Genomic DNA, 24,721 nt, shown 5'->3' with positions numbered 1-24,721 from the left:
GGTTTTACAAGATGAGCATGTTGGTTCTTCTCCTCTAGTCTAGGAACCAGCCCACGTTCTGCGGCCAAGTCCCTCCACTCCAATATGTCATATGTGGAACGAGGCCACGGAGTCTGGCACTCTTCCCATGGTCTCTAGGACCCCTTCTGTCTTGTGCCTGGGCCGAGCTGCTCCAGCTCCAGACCACAGGTCTTCACTCCTCCACTGCTCCTTCACAACTCTCCAACTTTCCGTCCCAGGCTGCTCCTTGTAACTAGACTCCCCCCAGGTGTCGAATTAGGGGGAGGGAGATGCCATCACCAGTGGTGGCTATACATAGCATTAATGGCACCAAACCCCAACCCTAACCCGGTGGTGAGCTGTGAGGGCGGGGCTGTGAGGGCGGGGAGGTGAGGGCGGGGCTGTGAGAGTGGGGCTGTGAGGGCGGGGAGGTGAGGGTGGGGCTGTGAGAGCGGTGCTGTGAGGGCGGGGAGGTGAGGATGGGGCTGTGAGGGTGGGGAGGTAAGGGCAGGGCTGTGAGGGCGGGGCTGTGAGGGCGGGGAGGTGAGGGCGGGGTGGTGAGGGCGGGGCTGTGAGGGCGGAGAGGTGAGGGCGGGGAGGTGAGGGGAGGTAAGGGCGGGTTGGTGAGGGCGGGGCTGTCAGGGTGCAGAGGTGAGGGCGGGGCTGTGAGGGCGGGGAGGTGAGGGTGGGGCTGTGAGAGCGGTGCTGTGAGGGCGGGGAGGTGAGGGCGGGGCTGTGAGGGCAGGGAGGTAAGGGCGGGGCTGTGAGGGCGGGGCTGTGAGGGCGGGGAGGTGAGGGCGGGGTGGTGAGGGCGGGGCTGTGAGGGCGGAGAGGTGAGGGCGGGGAGGTGAGGGGAGGTAAGGGCGGGTTGGTGAGGGCGGGGCTGTCAGGGTGCAGAGGTGAGGGCGGGGCTGTGAGGGCGGGGCTGTGAGGGCGGGGCTGTGAGAGCGGGGCTGTGAGGGCGGGGAGGTGAGGGCGGGGCTGTGAGGGCGGGGCTGTGAGGGCGGGGAGGTGAGGGTGGGGCTGTGAGGGCGGGGCTGTGAGGGCAGGGCTGTGAGGGCGGGGAGGTGAGGGCGGAGCTGTGAGGGCGGGGCTGTGAGGGCGGGGAGGTGAGGGCGGGGTGGTGAGGGCGGGGCTGTGAGGGCGGGGAGGTGAGGGCGGGGCTGTGAGGGCGGGGCTGTGAGGGCGGGGTGGTGAGGGCGGGGCTGTGAGGGCGGGGCGGTGAGGGCGGGGAGGTGAGGGCGGGGTGGTGAGGGCGGGGCTGTGAGGGAGGGGCGGTGGGGGCGGGGAGTTGAGGGCGGGGAGGTGAGGGCGGGGCTGTGAGGGTGGGGCTGTGAGGGCGGGGCGGTGAGGGCGGGGCGGTGAGGGCGGGGCTGTGAGGGCGGGGCGGTGAGGGCGGGGTGGTGAGGGCGGGGCGGTGAGGGCGGGGCGGTGAGGGCGGGGCTGTGAGGGCGGGGAGGTGAGGGTGGGGCTGTGAGGGCGGGGAGGTGAGGGCGGGGCGGTGAGGGCGGGGCGGTGAGGGCGGGGCGGTGAGGGCGGGGCTGTGAGGGCGGGGCGGTGAGGGCGGGGCTGTGAGGGCGGGGAGGTGAGGGCGGGGCTGTGAGGGCGGGGCGGTGAGGGCGGGGAGGTGAGGGCGGGGCTGTGAGGGCGGGGCTGTGAGGGCGGGGTGGTGAGGGCGGGGAGGTGAGGGCGGGGTGGTGAGGGCGGGGCAGATCAGGTCTGGAGACTCTTCATTTATACATTTCTCTAAATATTGAATTTACAATTTGGGTGATAAAATGTGAACAGCGACGTCCCGGCCCCAGGCGCGGAGAATCCGAGTACGGCGCTGTGGAGTATGGCGGCGATATAGAAGCAACTCAATACTTTTGCAAGGCACTGTATCTGATGAGCGGAATGTTAGATACAATGTATCCGATCAGTGGAGCATTAGATACAATATATTGTGCCTTGCGAAAGTATTCAGCCCCTTGAATTGTTCACCCTTTCCCCACATTTCAGGCTTCACACATAAAGATAAAATGTGAATGTTCTGGGGAAGAATCTACAACAAGTGACACAATTGTGAAGAGGAAGGAAATTTATTGCTTATTATAAACTTTTATAAATAAATAGCTGAAGATTGTGGCGTGCAATATTATTCACCCCCTTTACTTTCAGTGCAGCAAACTCCCTCCAGAAGGTGATTGAGGGTCTCTGAATGATGCAATGTTGTCCTAAATGACTGATGATGATAAATATAAGCCCCTGTGTGTAACAAGTCTCCGTATAATGCCCCTGCTCTGTGATAGGCTCAGGTTCTGTGTAAAGCGCAGAGAGCATCATGAAGACCAAGGAACACAACAGACAGGTCCAGGATACTGTTGTGGAGAAGTTTAAAGCTGGATTTGGTTACAAAAAGATTTCCACAACTTTACACATCCCAAGGAGCCCTGTGCAAGCGATCATATTGACATGGAAGGAGAATCATACCCCTGCAAATCTACCAAGACCCGGCCTCCATCCAAACTGTCCTCTCACACAAGGAGGAGACTGATCAGAGACGCAGCCAAGAGGCCCATGATCCCTCTGGATGATCTGCAGAGATCTACAGCTGAGGTGGGAGAGTCTGTCCATAGCACAACAATCAGTCTACACTGCACAAATATGGCCTTTATGGAAGAGTGGCGAGAAGAAGCCATTTCTCACAGATATCCATAAAAAGTGTTGTGTAAAGTTTCCACAAGCCACCGGAGACACCAAACATGTGGAAGAAGGGGCTCTGCTCAGAGGAAACCAAAATCACACTATATGGGCACAATGCCAAACGATAAAAGCAACACAGCTCATCACCCTGAACACACCATCCCCACTGTCAAACATGGTGGAGGCAGCATCATGGTTTGGGCCTGCTTTTCTTCAGCAGGGACAGGGAAGATGGTTACAATTGATGGGAAGATGGATGGAGCCAAATACAGGACCATTCTTGAAGAAAACCTGTTGGAGTCTGCAAAAGACCTGAGACTGGGACGAAGATTTGTCTTCCAACAAGACAATGACCCCAAACATAAAGCAAAATCTACAATGGAATGGTTCACAAATAACCGTATCCAGGTGTTAGAATGGCCAAGTCACAGTCCAGACCTGAACCCAATCGAGAACCTGTGGAAAGAGCTGAAAACTGCTGTTCACAAACGCCTCCATCCAACCTCACTCAGCTCCAGCTGTTTACAAAGAATGGGCGAGAATTTCACCTCTCCATGTGCAAAACTGATAGACCCATACCCCAAGAGACTGCAGCTGTAATCAAAGCAAAAGGGGGGCTACAAAGGATTCACTTACAGGGGTGAATAATATTGCACGCCACAATTTACAGGTATTTATCTAATATATAAAGCTGAATGTGTGTGTGTGTGTGTTTCCAGGATTGGCATCTGCACCGTCGCAGCTACAGCCACAAAATTTTGCACACTCACACGTCTGGACCCCGAGAGCGTCATAGGCTATGTTTTGAGGGGAAATTTTAACCCCGCGCGTTACAGTTATTCACCAAAAAACCTGCCTCCATTAAAGTGAATGGAGCTGGGAGCCACAGTGCAGCCAGAACTTCAGAAGAATGTGCAGCCACGCCCTTATATGGAATGTTGGCGTGTCAAAATGCAGCCAGGGAAAGAGGCAGACACAGACAGGCTAAGAAACAGACATAGACAGGGTAAGAGACAGACACAAAGAGACAGACACAGACAAAGAGACAGACTGACAGGGAAAGAGACAGACACAGACAAAGAGACAGAGACAGACACAGGGAAAGAGAGGGAAAGAGACAGACAGGGTAAGAGACAGACAAAGAGAGGGAAAGAGACAGACACAGGGAAAGAGACAGAGGGAAAGAGGGAAAGAGAAAGACAGGGAAAGTGACAGAGACAGACACAGGGAAAGAGATAGATAGACGGAGAAAGAGACAGAGACAGACAGGGTAAGAGACAGACAAAGAGAGGGAAAGAGACAGACACAGGGAAAGAGACAGAGGGAAAGAGGGAAAGAGAAAGACAGGGAAAGTGACAGAGACAGACACAGGGAAAGAGATAGATAGACGGAGAAAGAGACAGAGACAGACAGGGTAAGAGACAGACAAAGAGATAGAGAGAGAGAGACAGAGAGATATATACAGAGGGGGAGACAGACATAATTACATATCTATTTGTTTTGTGGTTTTTGTGTGCAGTATACATTTTTGTTAACAGCAGTTATTAACCCTGGAGAAGCCGAGCAGTGCAGCTAGTACTGTATATAGGGGAGTGCGGCTAGTACTGTATATAGGGGAGTGCAGCTAGTACTGTATATAGGGGTGTGCAGCTAGTACTGTATATAGGGGAGTGCAGCTAGTACTGTATATAGGGGAGTACAGCTAGTACTGTATATAGGGGAGTGCAGCTAGTACTGTATATAGGGGAGTGCAGCTAGTACTGTATATAGGGGAGTGCAGCTAGTACTGTATATAGGGGAGTGCAGCTAGTACTGTATATAGGGGAGTGCAGCTAGTACTGTATATAGGGGAGTGCGGCTAGTACTGTATATAGGGAAGTGCAGCTAGTACTGTATATAGGGGAGTGCAGCTAGTACTGTATATAGGGGAGTGCAGCTAGTACTGTATATAGGGGAGTGCAGCTAGTACTGTATATAGGGGAGTGCAGCTAGTACTGTATATAGGGGAGTGCAGCTAGTACTGTATATAGGGGAGTGCAGCTAGTACTGTATATAGGGGAGTGCAGCTAGTACTGTATATAGGGGAGTACAGCTAGTACTGTATATAGGGGAGTGCAGCTAGTACTGTATATAGGGGAGTGCAGCTAGTACTGTATATAGGGGAGTACAGCTAGTACTGTATATAGGGGGTGCAGCTAGTACTGTATATAGGGGAGTGCAGCTAGTACTGTATATAGGGGAGTGCAGCTAGTACTGTATATAGGGGAGTACAGCTAGTACTGTATATAGGGGAGTGCAGCTAGTACTGTATATAGGGGAGTGCAGCTAGTACTGTATATAGGGGAGTGCAGCTAGTACTGTATATAGGGGAGTGCAGCTAGTACTGTATATAGGGGAGTGCAGCTAGTACTGTATATAGGGGAGTCCAGCTAGTACTGTATATAGGGGGGTGCAGCTAGTACTGTATATAGGGGAGTGCAGCTAGTACTGTATATAGGGGAGTGCAGCTAGTACTGTATATAGGGGAGTACAGCTAGTACTGTATATAGGGGAGTGCAGCTAGTACTGTATATAGGGGAGTGCAGCTAGTACTGTATATAGGGGAGTGCAGCTAGTACTGTATATAGGGGAGTACAGCTAGTGCTGTATATAGGGGAGTGCAGCTAGTACTGTATATAGGGGAGTGCAGCTAGTACTGTATATAGGGGAGTGCAGCTAGTACTGTATATAGGGGAGTGCAGCTAGTACTGTATATAGGGGAGTGCAGCTAGTACTGTATATAGGGGAGTACAGCTAGTACTGTATATAGGGGAGTGCAGCTAGTACTGTATATAGGGGAGTGCAGCTAGTACTGTATATAGGGGAGAGCAGCTAGTACTGTATATAGGGGAGTGCAGCTAGTACTGTATATAGGGGAGTACAGCTAGTACTGTATATAGGGGAGTGCAGCTAGTACTGTATATAGGGGAGTGCAGCTAGTACTGTATATAGGGGAGTGCAGCTAGTACTGAATATAGGGGAGTACAGCTAGTACTGTATATAGGGGAGTGCAGCTAGTACTGTATATAGGGGAGTGCAGCTAGTACTGTATATAGGGGAGTGCAGCTAGTACTGTATATAGGGGAGTGCAGCTAGTACTGTATATAGGGGAGTGCAGCTAGTACTGTATATAGGGGAGTTGCAGCTAGTACTGTATATAGGGGAGTGCAGCTAGTACTGTATATAGGGGAGTGCAGCTAGTACTGTATATAGGGGAGTGCAGCTAGTACTGTATATAGGGGAGTACAGCTAGTACTGTATATAGGGGAGTGCAGCTAGTACTGTATATAGGGGAGTGCAGCTAGTACTGTATATAGGGGAGTGCAGCTAGTACTGTATATAGGGGAGTGCAGCTAGTACTGTATATAGGGGAGTGCAGCTAGTACTGTATATAGGGGAGTGCAGCTAGTACTGTATATAGGGGAGTGCAGCTAGTACTGTATATAGGGGAGTGCAGCTAGTACTGTATATAGGGGAGTGCAGCTAGTACTGTATATAGGGGAGTGCAGCTAGTACTGTATATAGGGGAGTGCAGCTAGTACTGTATATAGGGGAGTGCAGCTAGTACTGTATATAGGGGAGTGCAGCTAGTACTGTATATAGGGGAGTACAGCTAGTACTGTATATAGGGGAGTGCAGCTAGTACTGTATATAGGGGAGTGCAGCTAGTACTGTATATAGGGGAGTGCAGCTAGTACTGTATATAGGGGAGTGCAGCTAGTACTGTATATAGGGGAGTGCAGCTAGTACTGTATATAGGGGAGTGCAGCTAGTACTGTATATAGGGGAGTGCAGCTAGTACTGTATATAGGGGAGTGCAGCTAGTACTGTATATAGGGGAGTGCAGCTAGTACTGTATATAGGGGAGTAGCAGCTAGTACTGTATATAGGGGAGTGCAGCTAGTACTGTATATAGGGGAGTGCAGCTAGTACTGTATATAGGGGAGTGCAGCTAGTACTGTATATAGGGGGAGTGCAGCTAGTACTGTATATAGGGGAGTACAGCTAGTACTGTATATAGGGGAGTGCAGCTAGTACTGTATATAGGGGAGTGCAGCTAGTACTGTATATAGGGGAGTGCAGCTAGTACTGTATATAGGGGAGTGCAGCTAGTACTGTATATAGGGGAGTGCAGCTAGTACTGTATATAGGGGGAGTGCAGCTAGTACTGTATATAGGGGAGTTGCAGCTAGTACTGTATATAGGGGGAGTGACAGCTAGTACTGTATATAGGGGAGTACAGCTAGTACTGTATATAGGGGAGTGCAGCTAGTACTGTATATAGGGGAGTGCAGCTAGTACTGTATATAGGGGAGTGCAGCTAGTACTGTATATAGGGGAGTGCAGCTAGTACTGTATATAGGGGAGTACAGCTAGTACTGTATATAGGGGAGTACAAGCTAGGTACTGTATATAGGGGAGTGCAGCTAGTACTGTATATAGGGGAGGTGCGCTATGTACTGTATATAGGGGAGTGCAGCTTAGGTACTAGTATATAGGGGGAGTGCAGCTAGTTAGGGGAGTGCAGCTAGTACTGTATATAGGGGGAGTGCAGCTAGTACTGTATATAGGGGGAGTGCAGCTAGTACTGTATATAGGGGAGTGCAGCTAGTACTGTATATAGGGGAGTGCAGCTAGTACTGTATATAGGGGAGTACAGCTAGTACTGTATATGGGGGGGTACAGCTAGTACTGTATATAGGGGAGTGCAGCTAGTACTGTATATAGGGGAGTGCAGCTTAGTACTGTATATAGGGGAGTGCAGCGTATATAGGGGAGTGCAGCTAGTACTGTATATAGGGGAGTGCAGCTAGTACTGTATATAGGGGAGTGCAGCTAGTACTGTATATAGGGGGAGTGCAGCTAGTACTGTATATAGGGGAGTGCAGCTAGTACTGTATATAGGGGAGTGCAGCTAGTACTGTATATAGGGGAGTGCAGCTAGTACTGTATATAGGGGAGTGCAGCTAGTACTGTATATAGGGGAGTGCAGCTAGTACTGTATATAGGGGAGTGCAGCTAGTACTGTATATAGGGGAGTGCAGCTAGTACTGTATATAGGGGAGTGCAGCTAGTACTGTATATAGGGGAGTGCAGCTAGTACTGTATATAGGGGAGTGCAGCTAGTACTGTATATAGCGGGAGTGCAGCTAGTACTGTATATAGGGGAGCTAGTCTGTATAGGGGAGTGCAGCTAGTACTGTATATAGGGGAGTGCAGCTAGTACTGTATATAGGGGAGTGCAGCTAGTACTGTATATAGGGGAGTGCAGCTAGTACTGTATATAGGGGAGTGCAGCTAGTACTGTATATAGGGGGGTGCAAGCTAGTACTGTATATAGGGGAGTACAGCTAGTACTGTATATAGGGGAGTGCAGCTAGTACTGTATATAGGGGAGTGCAGCTAGTACTGTATATAGGGGAGTGCAGCTAGTACTGTATATAGGGGAGTGCAGCTAGTACTGTATATAGGGGAGTACAGCTAGTACTGTATATAGGGGAGTGCAGCTAGTACTGTATATAGCGGAGAGCAGCTAGTACTGTATATAGGGGAGTGCAGCTAGTACTGTATATAGGGGAGTGCAGCTAGTACTGTATATAGGGGAGTGCAGCTAGTACTGTATATAGGGGAGTACAGCTAGTACTGTATATAGGGGAGTGCAGCTAGTACTGTATATAGGGGAGTGCAGCTAGTACTGTATATAGGGGGGTGCAGCTAGTACTGTATATAGGGGAGTGCAGCTAGTACTGTATATAGGGGAGTGCAGCTAGTACTGTATATAGGGGAGTGCAGCTAGTACTGTATATAGGGGAGTGCAGCTAGTACTGTATATAGGGGAGTGCAGCTAGTACTGTATATAGGGGAGTGCAGCTAGTACTGTATATAGGGGAGTGCAGCTAGTACTGTATATAGGGGAGTTGCAGCTAGTACTGTATATAGGGGAGTACAGCTAGTACTGTATATAGGGGAGAGTGCAGCTAGTACTGTATATAGCGGAGAGCAGCTAGTACTGTATATAGGGGAGTACAGCTAGTACTTGTATATAGGGGAGTGCAGCTAGTACTGTATATAGCGGAGAGCAGCTAGTACTGTATATAGGGGAGTACAGCTAGTACTGTATATAGGGGAGTGCAGCTAGTACTGTATATAGGGGAGTGCAGTAGTACTGTATATAGGGGAGTGCAGCTAGTACTGTATATAGGGGAGTACAGCTAGTACTGTATATAGGGGAGTGCAGCTAGTACTGTATATAGGGGAGTGCAGCTAGTACTGTATATAGCGGAGAGCAGCTAGTACTGTATATAGGGGAGTACAGCTAGTACTGTATATAGGGGAGTTGCAGCTAGTACTGTATATTAGGGGAGTGCAGCTAGTACTGTATATAGGGGAGTGCAGCTAGTACTGTATATAGCGGAGAGCAGCTAGTACTGTATATAGGGGAGTGCAGCTAGTACTGTATATAGGGGAGTGCAGCTAGTACTGTATATAGGGGAGAGCAGCTAGTACTGTATATAGGGGAGTGCAGCTAGTACTGTATATAGGGGAGTGCAGCTAGTACTGTATATAGGGGAGTGCAGCTAGTACTGTATATAGGGGAGTGCAGCTAGTACTGTATATAGGGGGGTGCAGCTAGTACTGTATATAGGGGAGTGCAGCTAGTACTGTATATAGGGGAGTGCAGCTAGTACTGTATATAGGGGAGTGCAGCTAGTACTGTATATAGGGGAGTGCAGCTAGTACTGTATATAGGGGAGTGCAGCTAGTACTGTATATAGGGGAGTGCAGCTAGTACTGTATATAGGGGAGTACAGCTAGTACTGTATATAGGGGAGTGCAGCTAGTACTGTATATAGCGGAGAGCAGCTAGTACTTGTATATAGGGGAGTACAGCTAGTACTGTATATAGGGGAGTGCAGCTAGTACTGTATATAGCGGAGAGCAGCTAGTACTGTATATAGGGGAGTACAGCTAGTACTGTATATAGGGGAGTGCAGCTAGTACTGTATATAGGGGAGTGCAGTAGTACTGTATATAGGGGAGTGCAGCTAGTACTGTATATAGGGGAGTACAGCTAGTACTGTATATAGGGAGTGCAGCTAGTACTGTATATAGGGGAGTGCAGCTAGTACTGTATATAGCGGAGAGCAGCTAGTACTGTATATAGGGGAGTACAGCTAGTACTGTATATAGGGGAGTGCAGCTAGTACTGTATATAGGGGAGTGCAGCTAGTACTGTATATAGGGGGAGTGCAGCTAGTACTGTATATAGGGGAGTACAGCTAGTACTGTATATAGGGGAGTGCAGCTAGTACTGTATATAGGGGAGTGCAGCTAGTACTGTATATAGGGGAGTACAGCTAGTACTGTATATAGGGGAGTGCAGCTAGTACTGTATATAGGGGAGTGCAGCTAGTACTGTATATAGGGGAGTGCAGCTAGTACTGTATATAGGGGAGTGCAGCTAGTACTGTATATAGGGGAGTGCAGCTAGTACTGTATATAGGGGAGTGCAGCTAGTACTGTATATAGCGGAGAGCAGCTAGTACTGTATATAGGGGAGTACAGCTAGTACTGTATATAGGGGAGTGCAGCTAGTACTGTATATAGGGGAGTGCAGTAGTACTGTATATAGGGGAGTGCAGCTAGTACTGTATATAGGGGAGTACAGCTAGTACTGTATATAGGGGAGTGCAGCTAGTACTGTATATAGCGGAGAGCAGCTAGTACTGTATATAGGGGAGTGCAGTAGTACTGTATATAGGGGAGTGCAGCTAGTACTGTATATAGGGGAGTGCAGCTAGTACTGTATATAGGGGAGTGCAGCTAGTACTGTATATAGGGGAGTGCAGCTAGTACTGTATATAGGGGAGTACAGCTAGTACTGTATATAGGGGAGTGCAGCTAGTACTGTATATAGCGGAGAGCAGCTAGTACTGTATATAGGGGAGTACAGCTAGTACTGTATATAGGGGAGTGCAGCTAGTACTGTATATAGGGGGGTGCAGCTAGTACTGTATATAGGGGAGTGCAGCTAGTACTGTATATAGGGGAGTACAGCTAGTACTGTATATAGGGGAGTGCAGCTAGTACTGTATATAGGGGAGTGCAGCTAGTACTGTATATAGGGGAGTGCAGTAGTACTGTATATAGGGGAGTGCGGCTAGTACTGTATATAGGGGAGTGCAGCTAGTACTGTATATAGGGGAGTGCAGCTAGTACTGTATATAGGGGAGTGCAGCTAGTACTGTATATAGGGGAGTGCAGCTAGTACTGTATATAGGGGAGTGCAGCTAGTACTGTATATAGGGGAGAGCAGCTAGTACTGTATATAGGGGAGTGCAGCTAGTACTGTATATAGGGGAGTGCAGCTAGTACTGTATATAGGGGAGTGCAGCTAGTACTGTATATAGGGGAGTGCAGCTAGTACTGTATATAGGGGAGTGCAGCTAGTACTGTATATAGGGGAGTGCAGCTAGTACTGTATATAGGGGAGTGCAGCTAGTACTGTATATAGGGGAGTACAGCTAGTACTGTATATAGGGGAGTGCAGCTAGTACTGTATATAGCGGAGAGCAGCTAGTACTGTATATAGGGGAGTGCAGCTAGTACTGTATATAGCGGAGAGCAGCTAGTACTGTATATAGGGGAGTGCAGTAGTACTGTATATAGGGGAGTGCAGCTAGTACTGTATATAGGGGAGAGCAGCTAGTACTGTATATAGGGGAGTGCAGCTAGTACTGTATATAGGGGAGTGCAGCTAGTACTGTATATAGGGGAGTGCAGCTAGTACTGTATATAGGGGAGTGCAGCTAGTACTGTATATAGGGGAGTGCAGCTAGTACTGTATATAGGGGAGTGCAGCTAGTACTGTATATAGGGGAGTGCAGCTAGTACTGTATATAGGGGAGTACAGCTAGTACTGTATATAGGGGAGTGCAGCTAGTACTGTATATAGCGGAGAGCAGCTAGTACTGTATATAGGGGAGTGCAGCTAGTACTGTATATAGCGGAGAGCAGCTAGTACTGTATATAGGGGAGTGCAGTAGTACTGTATATAGGGGAGTGCAGCTAGTACTGTATATAGGGGAGAGCAGCTAGTACTGTATATAGGGGAGTGCAGCTAGTACTGTATATAGGGGAGTGCAGCTAGTACTGTATATAGGGGAGTGCAGCTAGTACTGTATATAGGGGAGTGCAGCTAGTACTGTATATAGGGGAGTGCAGCTAGTACTGTATATAGGGGAGTGCAGCTAGTACTGTATATAGGGGAGTGCAGCTAGTACTGTATATAGGGGAGTACAGCTAGTACTGTATATAGGGGAGTGCAGCTAGTACTGTATATAGCGGAGAGCAGCTAGTACTGTATATAGGGGAGTGCAGCTAGTACTGTATATAGCGGAGAGCAGCTAGTACTGTATATAGGGGAGTGCAGTAGTACTGTATATAGGGGAGTGCAGCTAGTACTGTATATAGGGGAGAGCAGCTAGTACTGTATATAGGGGAGTGCAGCTAGTACTGTATATAGGGGAGTGCAGCTAGTACTGTATATAGGGGAGTGCAGCTAGTACTGTATATAGGGGAGTGCAGCTAGTACTGTATATAGGGGAGTGCAGCTAGTACTGTATATAGGGGAGTGCAGCTAGTACTGTATATAGGGGAGTGCAGCTAGTACTGTATATAGGGGAGTACAGCTAGTACTGTATATAGGGGAGTGCAGCTAGTACTGTATATAGCGGAGAGCAGCTAGTACTGTATATAGGGGAGTGCAGCTAGTACTGTATATAGCGGAGAGCAGCTAGTACTGTATATAGGGGAGTGCAGTAGTACTGTATATAGGGGAGTGCAGCTAGTACTGTATGTAAGGGGTGGGCAGACCCCTTACAAGGAGGTGCAGTTTCCCCCTGAAGATACCTCACTCTGGGGTAGTTACTGTTGATGTTATTAATTAACATGTTTTTACTGTGCAGTGGGTTTTCCCCTAGAGCCCGGGGGGGACGGCTGTCCCCATAGAAACAGGGCAGGAGAGAGGAGGAGCCGGCAGCTTAGAGAGAGAAGTGTGTGTGTGTTGAAGTGAGTTGATTCCGGGACGGGGGAGAAGGAACAGCCAGGGGCAGAGTGTGGAGCTGAGTGGGCAGAAAGAAAGAAAGAAAGAAAGAAGGGAAGAAGGGAAGAAGAGAAGAAGTGTCCTCAAGGGTGAAGCAGAATTGGTGTGGGTCCAGTCTGTGTTAGCCGGAGTGGGAGCCTAGGTGAAGTGGAGTAGCCGGGCACATCCCCACTAGAGGAGACAACAAGGAAAGATTTCCCCGGACAGGAATTGTGACCGTGCGCTACAAAATCCGTGCATTGAGCTGTCTGTGAAACTCTGTGCAATAAAGATGTCGTCTGGTTTATCTGATCCCTGCCTGAAGAGTCTTCCTGCGGCTGATAACATGCTCTTTTCCACCACACTCTGCCCCACAGAACAATCCCCTGTCCCAGTAGTGACGGCGGAGCCGGGGGTTGGCCTGAGAGAAAAGGGGGCCACGACTACAAGCCCCGAGGCACCCCTGGCACCCCGTTACACTGTATATAGGGGAGTGCAGCTAGTACTGTATATAGGGGAGTGCAGCTAGTACTGTATATAGGGGAGTGCAGCTAGTACTGTATATAGGGGGGTGCAGCTAGTACTGTATATAGGGGAGTGCAGCTAGTACTGTATATAGGGGAGTACAGCTAGTACTGTATATAGGGGAGTGCAGCTAGTACTGTATATAGGGGAGTGCAGCTAGTACTGTATATAGGGGAGTGCAGCCAGTACTGTATATAGGGGAGTGCAGCCAGTACTGTATATAGGGGAGTGCGGCTAGTACTGTATATAGGGGAGTACAGCTAGTACTGTATATAGGGGAGTGCAGCTAGTACTGTATATAGGGGAGTGCAGCTAGTACTGTATATAGGGGAGTGCAGCTAGTACTGTATATAGGGGAGTACAGCTAGTACTGTATATAGGGGAGTGCAGCTAGTACTGTATATAGGGGAGTGCAGCTAGTACTGTATATAGGGGAGTACAGCTAGTACTGTATATAGGGGAGTGCAGCTAGTACTGTATATAGGGGAGTGCAGCTAGTACTGTATATAGGGGAGTGCAGCTAGTACTGTATATAGGGGAGTGCAGCTAGTACTGTATATAGGGGAGTGCAGCTAGTACTGTATATAGGGGAGTGCAGCTAGTACTGTATATAGGGGAGTGCAGCTAGTACTGTATATAGGGGAGTACAGCTAGTACTGTATATAGGGGAGTGCAGCTAGTACTGTATATAGGGGAGTGCAGCTAGTACTGTATATAGGGGAGTGCAGCTAGTACTGTATATAGGGGGGTGCAGCTAGTACTGTATATAGGGGAGTGCAGCTAGTACTGTATATAGGGGAGAGCAGCTAGTACTGTATATAGGGGAGTGCAGCTAGTACTGTATATAGGGGAGTGCAGCTAGTACTGTATATAGGGGAGTGCAGCTAGTACTGTATATAGGGGAGTGCAGCTAGTACTGTATATAGGGGAGTGCAGCTAGTACTGTATATAGGGGAGTGCAGCTAGTACTGTATATAGGGGGGTGCAGCTAGTACTGTATATAGGGGAGTGCAGCTAGTACTGTATATAGGGGAGTGCAGCTAGTACTGTATATAGGGGGGTGCAGCTAGTACTGTATATAGGGGAGAGCAGCTAGTACTGTATATAGGGGAGTGCAGCTAGTACTGTATATAGGGGAGTACAGCTAGTACTGTATATAGGGGAGTACAGCTAGTACTGTATATAGGGGAGTGCAGCTAGTACTGTATATAGGGGAGTGCAGCTAGTACTGTATATAGGGGGGTGCAGCTAGTACTGTATATAGGGGGGTGCAGCTAGTACTGTATATAGGGGGGTGCAGCTAGTACTGTATATAGGGGAGAGCAGCTAGTACTGTATATAGGGGAGTGCAGCTAGTACTGTATATAGGGGAGTACAGCTAGTACTGTATATAGGGGAGTGCAGCTAGTACTGTATATAGGGGGGTGCAGCTAGTACTGTATATAGGGGAGAGCAGCTAGTACTGTATATAGGGGAGTGCAGCTAGTACTGTATATAGGGGGGTGCAGCTAGTACTGTATATAGGGGGGTGCAGCTAGTACTGTATATAGGGGAGAGCAGCTAGTACTGTATATAGGGGAGTGCAGCTAGTACTGTATATAGGGGAGTACAGCTAGTACTGTATATAGGGGAGTACAGCTAGTACTGTATATAGGGGAGTGCAGCTAGTACTGTATATAGGGGAGTGCAGCTAGTACTGTATATAGGGGGGTGCAGCTAGTACTGTATATAGGGGAGTGCAGCTAGTACTGTATATAGGGGAGTGCAGCTAGTACTGTATATAGGGGAGTGCAGCTAGTACTGTATATAGGGGGGTGCAGCTAGTACTGTATATAGGGGGGTGCAGCTAGTACTGTATATAGGGGAGTGCAGCTAGTACTGTATATAGGGGAGTGCAGCTAGTACTGTATATAGGGGAGTGCAGCTAGTACTGTATATAGGGGAGTGCAGCTAGTACTGTATATAGGGGAGTGCAGCTAGTACTGTATATAGGGGAGTGCAGCTAGTACTGTATATAGGGGAGTGCAGCTAGTACTGTATATAGGGGAGTGCAGCTAGTACTGTATATAGGGGAGTGCAGCTAGTACTGTATATAGGGGGGTGCAGCTAGTACTGTATATAGGGGGGTGCAGCTAGTACTGTATATAGGGGAGTGCAGCTAGTACTGTATATAGGGGAGTGCAGCTAGTACTGTATATAGGGGAGTGCAGCTAGTACTGTATATAGGGGAGTGCAGCTAGTACTGTATATAGGGGAGTGCAGCTAGTACTGTATATAGGGGAGTGCAGCTAGTACTGTATATAGGGGAGTGCAGCTAGTACTGTATATAGGGGAGTGCAGCTAGTACTGTATATAGGGGAGTGCAGCTAGTACTGTATATAGGGGAGTGCAGCTAGTACTGTATATAGGGGAGTGCAGCTAGTACTGTATATAGGAGGGTGCAGCTAGTACTGTATATAGGGGGGTGCAGCTAGTACTGTATATAGGGGGGTGCAGCTAGTACTGTATATAGGGGAGTGCAGCTAGTACTGTATATAGGGGAGTGCAGCTAGTACTGTATATAGGGGGGTGCAGCTAGTGTATATATAAAAGTATAAAATAAGCAATAAATTTCCTTCCTCTTCACAATTGTGTCACTTGTTGTAGATTCTTCACCAGAACATTCACATTTTATCTTTATGTGTGAAGCCTGAAATGTGGGAAAAGGGTGAAAAATTCAGGTGGCTGAATACTTTCACAAGGCACTGTATATAGGGGCTGAATACTTTCACAAGGCACTGTATATAGGGGCTGAAGACTTTCACAAGGCACTGTATATAGGGGCTGAAGACTTTCACAAGGCACTGTATATAGGGGCTGAATACTTTCACAAGGCACTGTATATAGGGGCTGAATACTTTCACAAGGCACTGTATATAGGGGCTGAAGACTTTCACAAGGCACTGTATATAGGGGCTGAAGACTTTCACAAGGCACTGTATATAGGGGCTGAATACTTTCACAAGGCACTGTATATAGGGGCTGAATACTTTCACAAGGCACTGTATATAGGGGCTGAAGACTTTCACAAGGCACTGTATATAGGGGCTGAATACTTTCACAAGGCACTGTATATAGGGGCTGAATACTTTCACAAGGCACTGTATATAGGGGCTGAATACTTTCACAAGGCACTGTATATAGGGGCTGAAGACTTTCACAAGGCACTGTAGCTGATGAGCGGAATGTTAGATACAATGTATCCGATCACTGGAATATTAGATACTGTACAATGTGTGTCCCGGTTGGAGGCTTCATTATCTCTGGTGGGGGCTCCATTGTCCCAGGTGGGGGCTCTATTGTCCCTGGTGGGGGCTCTATTGTCCCAGGTGGGGGCTCTATTGTCCCAGGTGGGGGCTCTATTGTCCCTGGTGGGGGCTCTATTGTCCCGGGTGGGGTTCCATTGTCCCTGGCGGGGGCTTTATTGTCCCTGGTGGGGGCTTTATTGTCCCTGGTGGGGGCTCTATTGTCCCAGGTGGGGCTCCATTGTCCCTGGTGGGGGCTCTATTGTCCCAGGTGGGGGCTCTATTGTCCCAGGTGGGGGCTCTATTGTCCCAGGTGGGGGCTCTATTGTCCCAGGTGGGGCTCTATTGTCCCAGGTGGGGCTCCATTGTCCCTGGTGGTGGCTCTATTATCCCAGGTGGGGCTCTATTGTCCCTGGTGGGGGCTCTATTGTCCCAGGTGGGGCTCTATTGTCCCTGGTGGGGCTCTATTGTCCCTGGTGGGGCTCTATTGTCCCTGGTGGGGCTCTATTGTCCCTGGTGGGGTTTCTATTGTCCCAGGTGGGGCTCTATTGTCCCTGGTGGGGCTCTATTGTCCCTGGTGGGGCTCTATTGTCCCAGGTGGGGCTCTATTGTCCCTGGTGGGGTTTCTATTGTCCCAGGTGGGGCTCTATTGTCCCAGGTGGGGCTCTATTGTCCCTGGTGAGGGTTCTATTGTCCCGGGTGGGGGCTCTATTGTCCCGGGTGGGGGCTCTATTGTCTCGGGTGGAGGCTCTATTGTCCCAGATGGAGGTTTCATTGTCCCGGGTGGGGGCTCTATTGTCCCGGGTGGGGGCTTCATTGTCCCTGGTGGGGGCTTCATTGTCCCTGGTGGGGGCTTCATTGTCCCTGGTGGGGGCTTCATTGTCCCGGGTGGGGGCTTCATTGTCCCGGGTGGGGGCTTCATTGTCTCGGGTGGGGGCTTCATTGTCCCTGGTGGGGGCTTCATTGTCCCTGGTGGGGGCTTCATTGTCCCGGGTGGGGGCTTCATTGTCCCGGGTGGGGGCTTCATTGTCCCTGGTGGGGGCTCTATTGTCCCAGGTGGGGCTCTATTGTCCCTGGTGGGGGCTCTATTGTCCCTGGTGGGGGCTCCATTGTCCCGGGTGGGGGCTTCATTGTCCCGGGTGGGGGCTCTATTGACCCGGGTGGGGGCTTCATTGTCCCTGGTGGGGGCTTCATTGTCCCTGGTGGGGGTTTCATTGTCCCGGGTGGGGGCTTCATTGTCCCGGGTGGGGGCTCCATTGTCCCTGGTGGGGGTTTCATTGTCCCGGGTGGGGGCTTCATTGTCCCGGGTGGGGGCTTCATTGTCCCGGGTGGGGGCTTCATTGTCCCGGGTGGGGGCTTCATTGTCCCTGGTGGGGGCTTCATTGTCCCTGATGGGGGCTTCATTGTCCCGGGTGGGGGCTTCATTGTCCCGGGTGGGGGTTTCATTGTCCCGGGTGGGGGTTTCATTGTCCCGGGTGGGGGCTTCATTGTCCCGGGTGGGGGCTTCATTGTCCCGGGTGGGGGCTTCATTGTCTCGGGGTCCGGGGCTGCAGGTTTGGGCTCTGGGGGAGGGGGCGGGGGATCGGGCGCAGGAGGAGGAGGATCGGGCGCAGGGGGAGGGTCGGCGCAGCGCTGCACGCTCGGGGATGGAGATGCTGCTGCAGCGGCTGTGTTCTCCGGGAGGCTGCAGGGCAGTCCAGGACCGTTAGGGCCCCGGGGCCCCGGATCCTCCGGCATGCTGCACGGCCCCCCCGGATGAAGATGTGGTGGAAATGCCCCCGCACCCGGTTCCCGGTGGGCGCCGGAGCGCTGGCGGTGACCGTGCTGTGCTGGCTCTACGTCTTCCCGGGAGTGCGGCTGCCGGATGAGAAGGAGCTGGTGCGGGAGGTTCTGCAGCGCGGCCCGGCCTGGGCTCGGAACCACAGCGCGGTGCGGGCGTTCAGGTACCGGCAGCCGAGTGTGTGCGAGCGACCCCGATATACGAGCGGCCCCGATATACGAGCGTGTGCGAGCGACCCCCGATATACGAGCGGCCCCCGATATACGAGCGTGTGCGACCCCCGATATACGAGCGGCCCCCGATATACGAGCGTGTGCGACCCCGATATACGAGCGGCCCCCGATATACGAGCGACCCCCGATATACGAGCGTGTGCGACCCCCGATATACGAGCGTGTGCAACCCCCGATATACGAGCGGCCCCCCGATATACGAGCGTGTGCGACCCCGATATACGAGCGGCCCCCGATATACGAGCGGCCCCCGATATACGAGCGTGTGCGACCCCGATATACGAGCGGCCCCCGATATACGAGCGTGTGCGACCCCGATATACGAGCGCGAGCGACCCCCGATATACGAGCGGCCCCCGATATACGAGCGTGTGCGACCCCCGATATACGAGCGGCCCCGATATACGAGCGGCCCCCGATATACGAGCGACCCCCGATATACGAGCGTGTGCGACCCCCGATATACGAGCGTGTGCGACCCCCGATATACGAGCGGCCCCCGATATACGAGCGTGTGCGACCCCGATATACGAGCGGCCCCCGATATACGAGCGGCCCCCGATATACGAGCGTGTGCGACCCCGATATACGAGCGGCCCCCGATATACGAGCGTGTGCGACCCCGATATACGAGCGGCCCCCGATATACGAGCGTGTGCGACCCCGATATACGAGCGAGAGCGACCCCCGATATACGAGCGACCCCCGATATACGAGCGTGTGCGACCCCCGATATACGAGCGGCCCCCGATATACGAGCGTGTGCGACCCCGATATACGAGCGGCCCCTGATATACGAGCGACCCCCGATATACGAGCGTGTGCGACCCCGATATACAAGCGTGTGCGACCCCCGATATACGAGCGGCCCCGATATACGAGCGGCCCCCGATATACGAGCGTGTGCGACCCCCCGATATACGAGCGTGTGCGACCCCCCGATATACGAGCGGCCACCGATATACGAGCGTGTGCGACCCCCGATATACGAGCGGCCCCCGATATACGAGCGTGTGCGACCCCCGATATACGAGCGTGTGCAACCCCCGATATACGAGCGGCCCCCGATATACGAGCGGCCCCGATATACGAGCGTGTGCGACCCCGATATACGAGCGGCCCCCGATATACGAGCGTGTGCGACCCCCGATATACGAGCGGCCCCGATATACGAGCGTGTGCGACCCCGATATACGAGCGGCCCCGATATACGAGCGTGTGCGACCCCGATATACGAGCGGCCCCGATATACGAGCGTGTGCGACCCCGATATACGAGCGGCCCCTGATATACGAGCGTGTGCGACCCCCGATATACGAGCGACCCCCGATATACGAGCGTGTGCGAGCCCCGATATACGAGCGTGTGCGAGCGACCCCCGATATACGAGCGGCCCCCGATATACGAGCGTGTGCGACCCCCGATATACGAGCGGCCCCCGATATACGAGCGTGTGCGAGCCCCGATATACGAGCGGCCCCCGATATACGAGCGTGTGCGAGCCCCGATATACGAGCGGCCCCCGATATACGAGCGTGTGCGAGCCCCGATATACGAGCGGCCCCCGATATACGAGCGGCCCCGATATACGAGCGTGTGCGACCCCGATATACGAGCGGCCCCGATATACGAGCGTGTGCGCCCCCGATATACGAGCGGCCCCGATATACGAGCGTGTGCGACCCCGATATACGAGCGGCCCCCGATATACGAGCGTGTGCGACCCCCGATATACGAGCGGCCCCCGATATACGAGCGTGTGCGACCCCGATATACGAGCGGCCCCCGATATACGAGCGGCCCCGATATACGAGCGTGTGCGAGCCCGATATACGAGCGGCCCCTGATATACGAGCGTGTGCGACCCCCGATATACGAGCGACCCCCGATATACGAGCGTGTGCGAGCCCCGATATACGAGCGTGTGCGAGCCCCGATATACGAGCGTGTGCGACCCCCGATATACGAGCGGCCCCCGATATACGAGCGGCCCCCGATATACGAGCGGCCCCCGATATACGAGCGTGTGCGACCCCCGATATACGAGCGGCCCCCGATATACGAGCGGCCCCCGATATACGAGCGTGTGCGGCCCCCGATATACGAGCGTGTGCGACCCCCGATATACGAGCGGCCCCCGATATACGAGCGTGTGCGAGCCCCGATATACGAGCGCGAGCGGCCCCCGATATACGAGCGTGTGCGACCCCCGATATACGAGCGGCCCCGATATACGAGCGACCCCCGATATACGAGCGGCCCCCGATATACGAGCGGCCCCCGATATACGAGCGTGTGCGGCCCCCCGATATACGAGCGTGTGCAACCCCCGATATACGAGCGTGTGCGAACGACCCCCGATATACGAGCGGCCACCGATATACGAGCGTGTGCGAGTGACCCCCGATATACGAACGGACACCGATATACGAGCGGCCCCTGATATACGAGCGTGTGCGAGCGACCCCCGATATACGAGCGTGTGCGAACGACCCCCGATATACGAGCGGCCCCCGATATACGAGCGTGTGCGAACGACCCCCGATATACGAGCGGCCCCCGATATACGAGCGTGTGCGACCCCCGATATACGAGCAGCCCCCGATATACGAGCGCGAGCGACCCCCGATATACGAGCGACCCCCGATATACGAGCGTGTGCGACCCCGATATACGAGCGTGTGCAACCCCCGATATACGAGCGGCCCCCGATATACGAGCGTGTGCGACCCCGATATACGAGCGGCCCCCGATATACGAGCGCGAGCGACCCCCGATATACGAGCGACCCCCGATATACGAGCGTGTGCGACCCCGATATACGAGCGTGTGCAACCCCCGATATACGAGCGGCCCCTGATATACGAGCGTGTGCGACCCCGATATACGAGCGGCCCCCGATATACGAGCGTGTGCGACCCCCGATATACGAGCGGCCCCCGATATACGAGCGTGTGCGCCCCCGATATACGAGCGACCCCCAATATACGAGCGTGTGCGACCCCGATATACGAGCGTGTGCGACCCCCGATATACGAGCGGCCCCGATATACGAGCGGCCCCCGATATACGAGCGTGTGCGACCCCCGATATACGAGCGGCCCCCGATATACGAGCGTGTGCGAGCCCCGATATACGAGCGCGAGCGGCCCCCGATATACGAGCGTGTGCGACCCCCGATATACGAGCGGCCCCGATATACGAGCGACCCCCGATATACGAGCGGCCCCCGATATACGAGCGGCCCCCGATATACGAGCGTGTGCGGCCCCCGATATACGAGCGTGTGCAACCCCCGATATACGAGCGTGTGCGAACGACCCCCGATATACGAGCGGCCACCGATATACGAGCGTGTGCGAGTGACCCCCGATATACGAACGGACACCGATATACGAGCGGCCCCTGATATACGAGCGTGTGCGAGCGACCCCCGATATACGAGCGTGTGCGAACGACCCCCGATATACGAGCGGCCCCCGATATACGAGCGTGTGCGAACGACCCCCGATATACGAGCGGCCCCCGATATACGAGCGTGTGCGACCCCGATATACGAGCGGCCCCCGATATACGAGCGCGAGCGACCCCCGATATACGAGCGACCCCCGATATACGAGCGTGTGCGACCCCGATATACGAGCGTGTGCAACCCCCGATATACGAGCGGCCCCTGATATACGAGCGTGTGCGACCCCGATATACGAGCGGCCCCCGATATACGAGCGTGTGCGACCCCCGATATACGAGCGGCCCCCGATATACGAGCGTGTGCGCCCCCGATATACGAGCGACCCCCAATATACGAGCGTGTGCGACCCCGATATACGAGCGTGTGCGACCCCCGATATACGAGCGGCCCCGATATACGAGCGGCCCCCGATATACGAGCGTGTGCGACCCCCGATATACGAGCGGCCACCGATATACGAGCGTGTGCGACCCCCGATATACGAGCGGCCCCCGATATACGAGCGTGTGCGACCCCCGATATACGAGCGTGTGCAACCCCCGATATACGAGCGGCCCCCGATATACGAGCGGCCCCGATATACGAGCGTGTGCGACCCCGATATACGAGCGGCCCCCGATATACGAGCGTGTGCGACCCCGATATACGAGCGGCCCCGATATACGAGCGTGTGCGACCCCGATATACAAGCGGCCCCGATATACGAGCGTGTGCGACCCCGATATACGAGCGGCCCCCGATATACGAGCGTGTGCGACCCCCGATATACGAGCGGCCCCCGATATACGAGCGTGTGCGACCCCGATATACGAGCGGCCCCGATATACGAGCGTGTGCGACCCCCGATATACGAGCGGCCCCGATATACGAGCGTGTGCGACCCCGATATACGAGCGGCCCCCTGATATACGAGCGTGTGCGACCCCCGATATACGAGCGACCCCCGATATACGAGCGTGTGCGAGCCCCGATATACGAGCGTGTGCGAGCGACCCCGATATACGAGCGGCCCCCGATATACGAGCGGCCCCCGATATACGAGCGTGTGCGACCCCCGATATACGAGCGGCCCCCGATATACGAGCGGCCCCCGATATACGAGCGGCCCCCGATATACGAGCGTGTGCGAGCCCCGATATACGAGCGCGAGCGGCCCCCGATATACGAGCGTGTGCGACCCCCGATATACGAGCGACCCCCGATATACGAGCGGCCCCCGATATACGAGCGGCCCCCGATATACGAGCGTGTGCGGCCCCCGATATACGAGCGACCCGCGATATACGAGCGCGTACGAGCGACCCGCGATATACGAGCGCGATTGCGAGCGACCCGCGATATACGAGCGCGTGCGAGCGACCCGCGATATACGAGCGAGTGCGAGCGACCCGCGATATACGAGCGCGTGCGAGCGACCCCCAAGATACGAGCGTGTGCGAGCGACCCCCGAGATACGAGCGCGTGCGAGCGACCCCCGAGATACGAGCGCGTGCGAGCGACCCCCGAGATACGAGCGCGTGCGAGCGACCCCCGAGATACGAGCGCGTGCGAGCGACCCCCGAGATACGAGCGCGTGCGAGCTGGACCCCCGAGATACGAGCGCGCGTGCGAGCGACCCCCCGAGATACGAGCGCGTGCGAGCGACCCCCGAGATACGAGCGCGTGCGAGCGACCCCCGATATACGAGCGCGTGCGAGCGACCCCCGATATACGAGCGTGTGCGACCCCCGATATACGAGCATGTGCGAGCGACCCCCGATATACGAGCGACCCCCGATATACGAGCGACCCCCGATATACGAGCGTGTGCAACCCCCGATATACGAGTGTGCGCGAGCGGCCCCCGATATACGAGCGCCCCCGATATACGAGCGTGTGCGAGCGACCCCCGATATACGAGCGTGTGCGAGCGACCCCCGATATACGAGCGTGTGCGAGCGACCCCCGATATACGAGCGTGTGCGAACAACCCCGATATACGAGCGTGTGCGAGCGACCCCGATATACGAGCGGCCCCCGATATACGAGCGTGTGCGAGCGACCCCCCGATATACGAGCGGCCCCCGATATACGAGCGTGTGCGAGTGACCCCCGATATACGAGCGTGTGCGAGCGACCCCAGATATACGAGCGTGTGCGAGCGACCCCAGATATACGAGCGTGTGCGAGCGACCCCAGATATACGAGCGTGTGCGAGCGACCCCCGAGATACGAGCGGCCCCCGATATACGAGCGCGAGCGACCCCCGATATACGAGCGTGTGCAAGCGGCCCCCGATATACGAGCGCGAGCGACCCCCGATATACGAGCGTGTGCAAGCGACCCCGATATACGAGCGTGTGCGAGCGACCCCGATATACGAGCGTGTGCGAACGACCCCCGATATACGAGTGTGTGCGGCCCCCGATATAAGTGTGTGCGACTCCCGATATACGAGCGACCCCCGATATACGAGCGTGTGCGAGCGACCCCGATATACGAGCGACCCCCGATATACGAGCGTGTGCGAGCGACCCCGATATACGAGCGTGTGCGACCCCTGAGATACGAGCGTGTGCGAGCGACCCCCGAGATACGAGCGTGTGCGAGCGAACCCCCGAGATACGAGCGTGTGCGAGC

General features: G+C 53.6%; 1 protein-coding gene across 2 annotated transcripts in view; it reads left to right on the top strand.

The window, feature by feature from the left end:
• ST8SIA1 (ST8 alpha-N-acetyl-neuraminide alpha-2,8-sialyltransferase 1) overlaps positions 1–24,721 on the top strand; it is a 104,959-nt gene that overhangs the window by 41,041 nt on the left and 39,197 nt on the right. The window contains exon 1 of one of the 2 annotated variants that reach the window (XM_075343501.1): positions 18,228–18,560. The exons of the other annotated variant lie outside the window; for it this stretch is intronic. Within the exon in view, the coding sequence (XP_075199616.1) occupies positions 18,373–18,560 (188 nt within the window). The 5' untranslated portion in view covers positions 18,228–18,372. Of the gene's footprint in view, positions 1–18,227; positions 18,561–24,721 lie in introns of those variants that run through there. 2 annotated transcript variants of the gene reach the window in all.

Source organism: Anomaloglossus baeobatrachus, chromosome 4, assembly GCF_048569485.1.
Source record: "Anomaloglossus baeobatrachus isolate aAnoBae1 chromosome 4, aAnoBae1.hap1, whole genome shotgun sequence".
Lineage (NCBI taxonomy): Eukaryota > Metazoa > Chordata > Amphibia > Anura > Aromobatidae > Anomaloglossus > Anomaloglossus baeobatrachus.
Note: the sequence above shows the minus strand (reverse complement) of the source record. Positions and strands in the feature narration are given on the sequence as shown.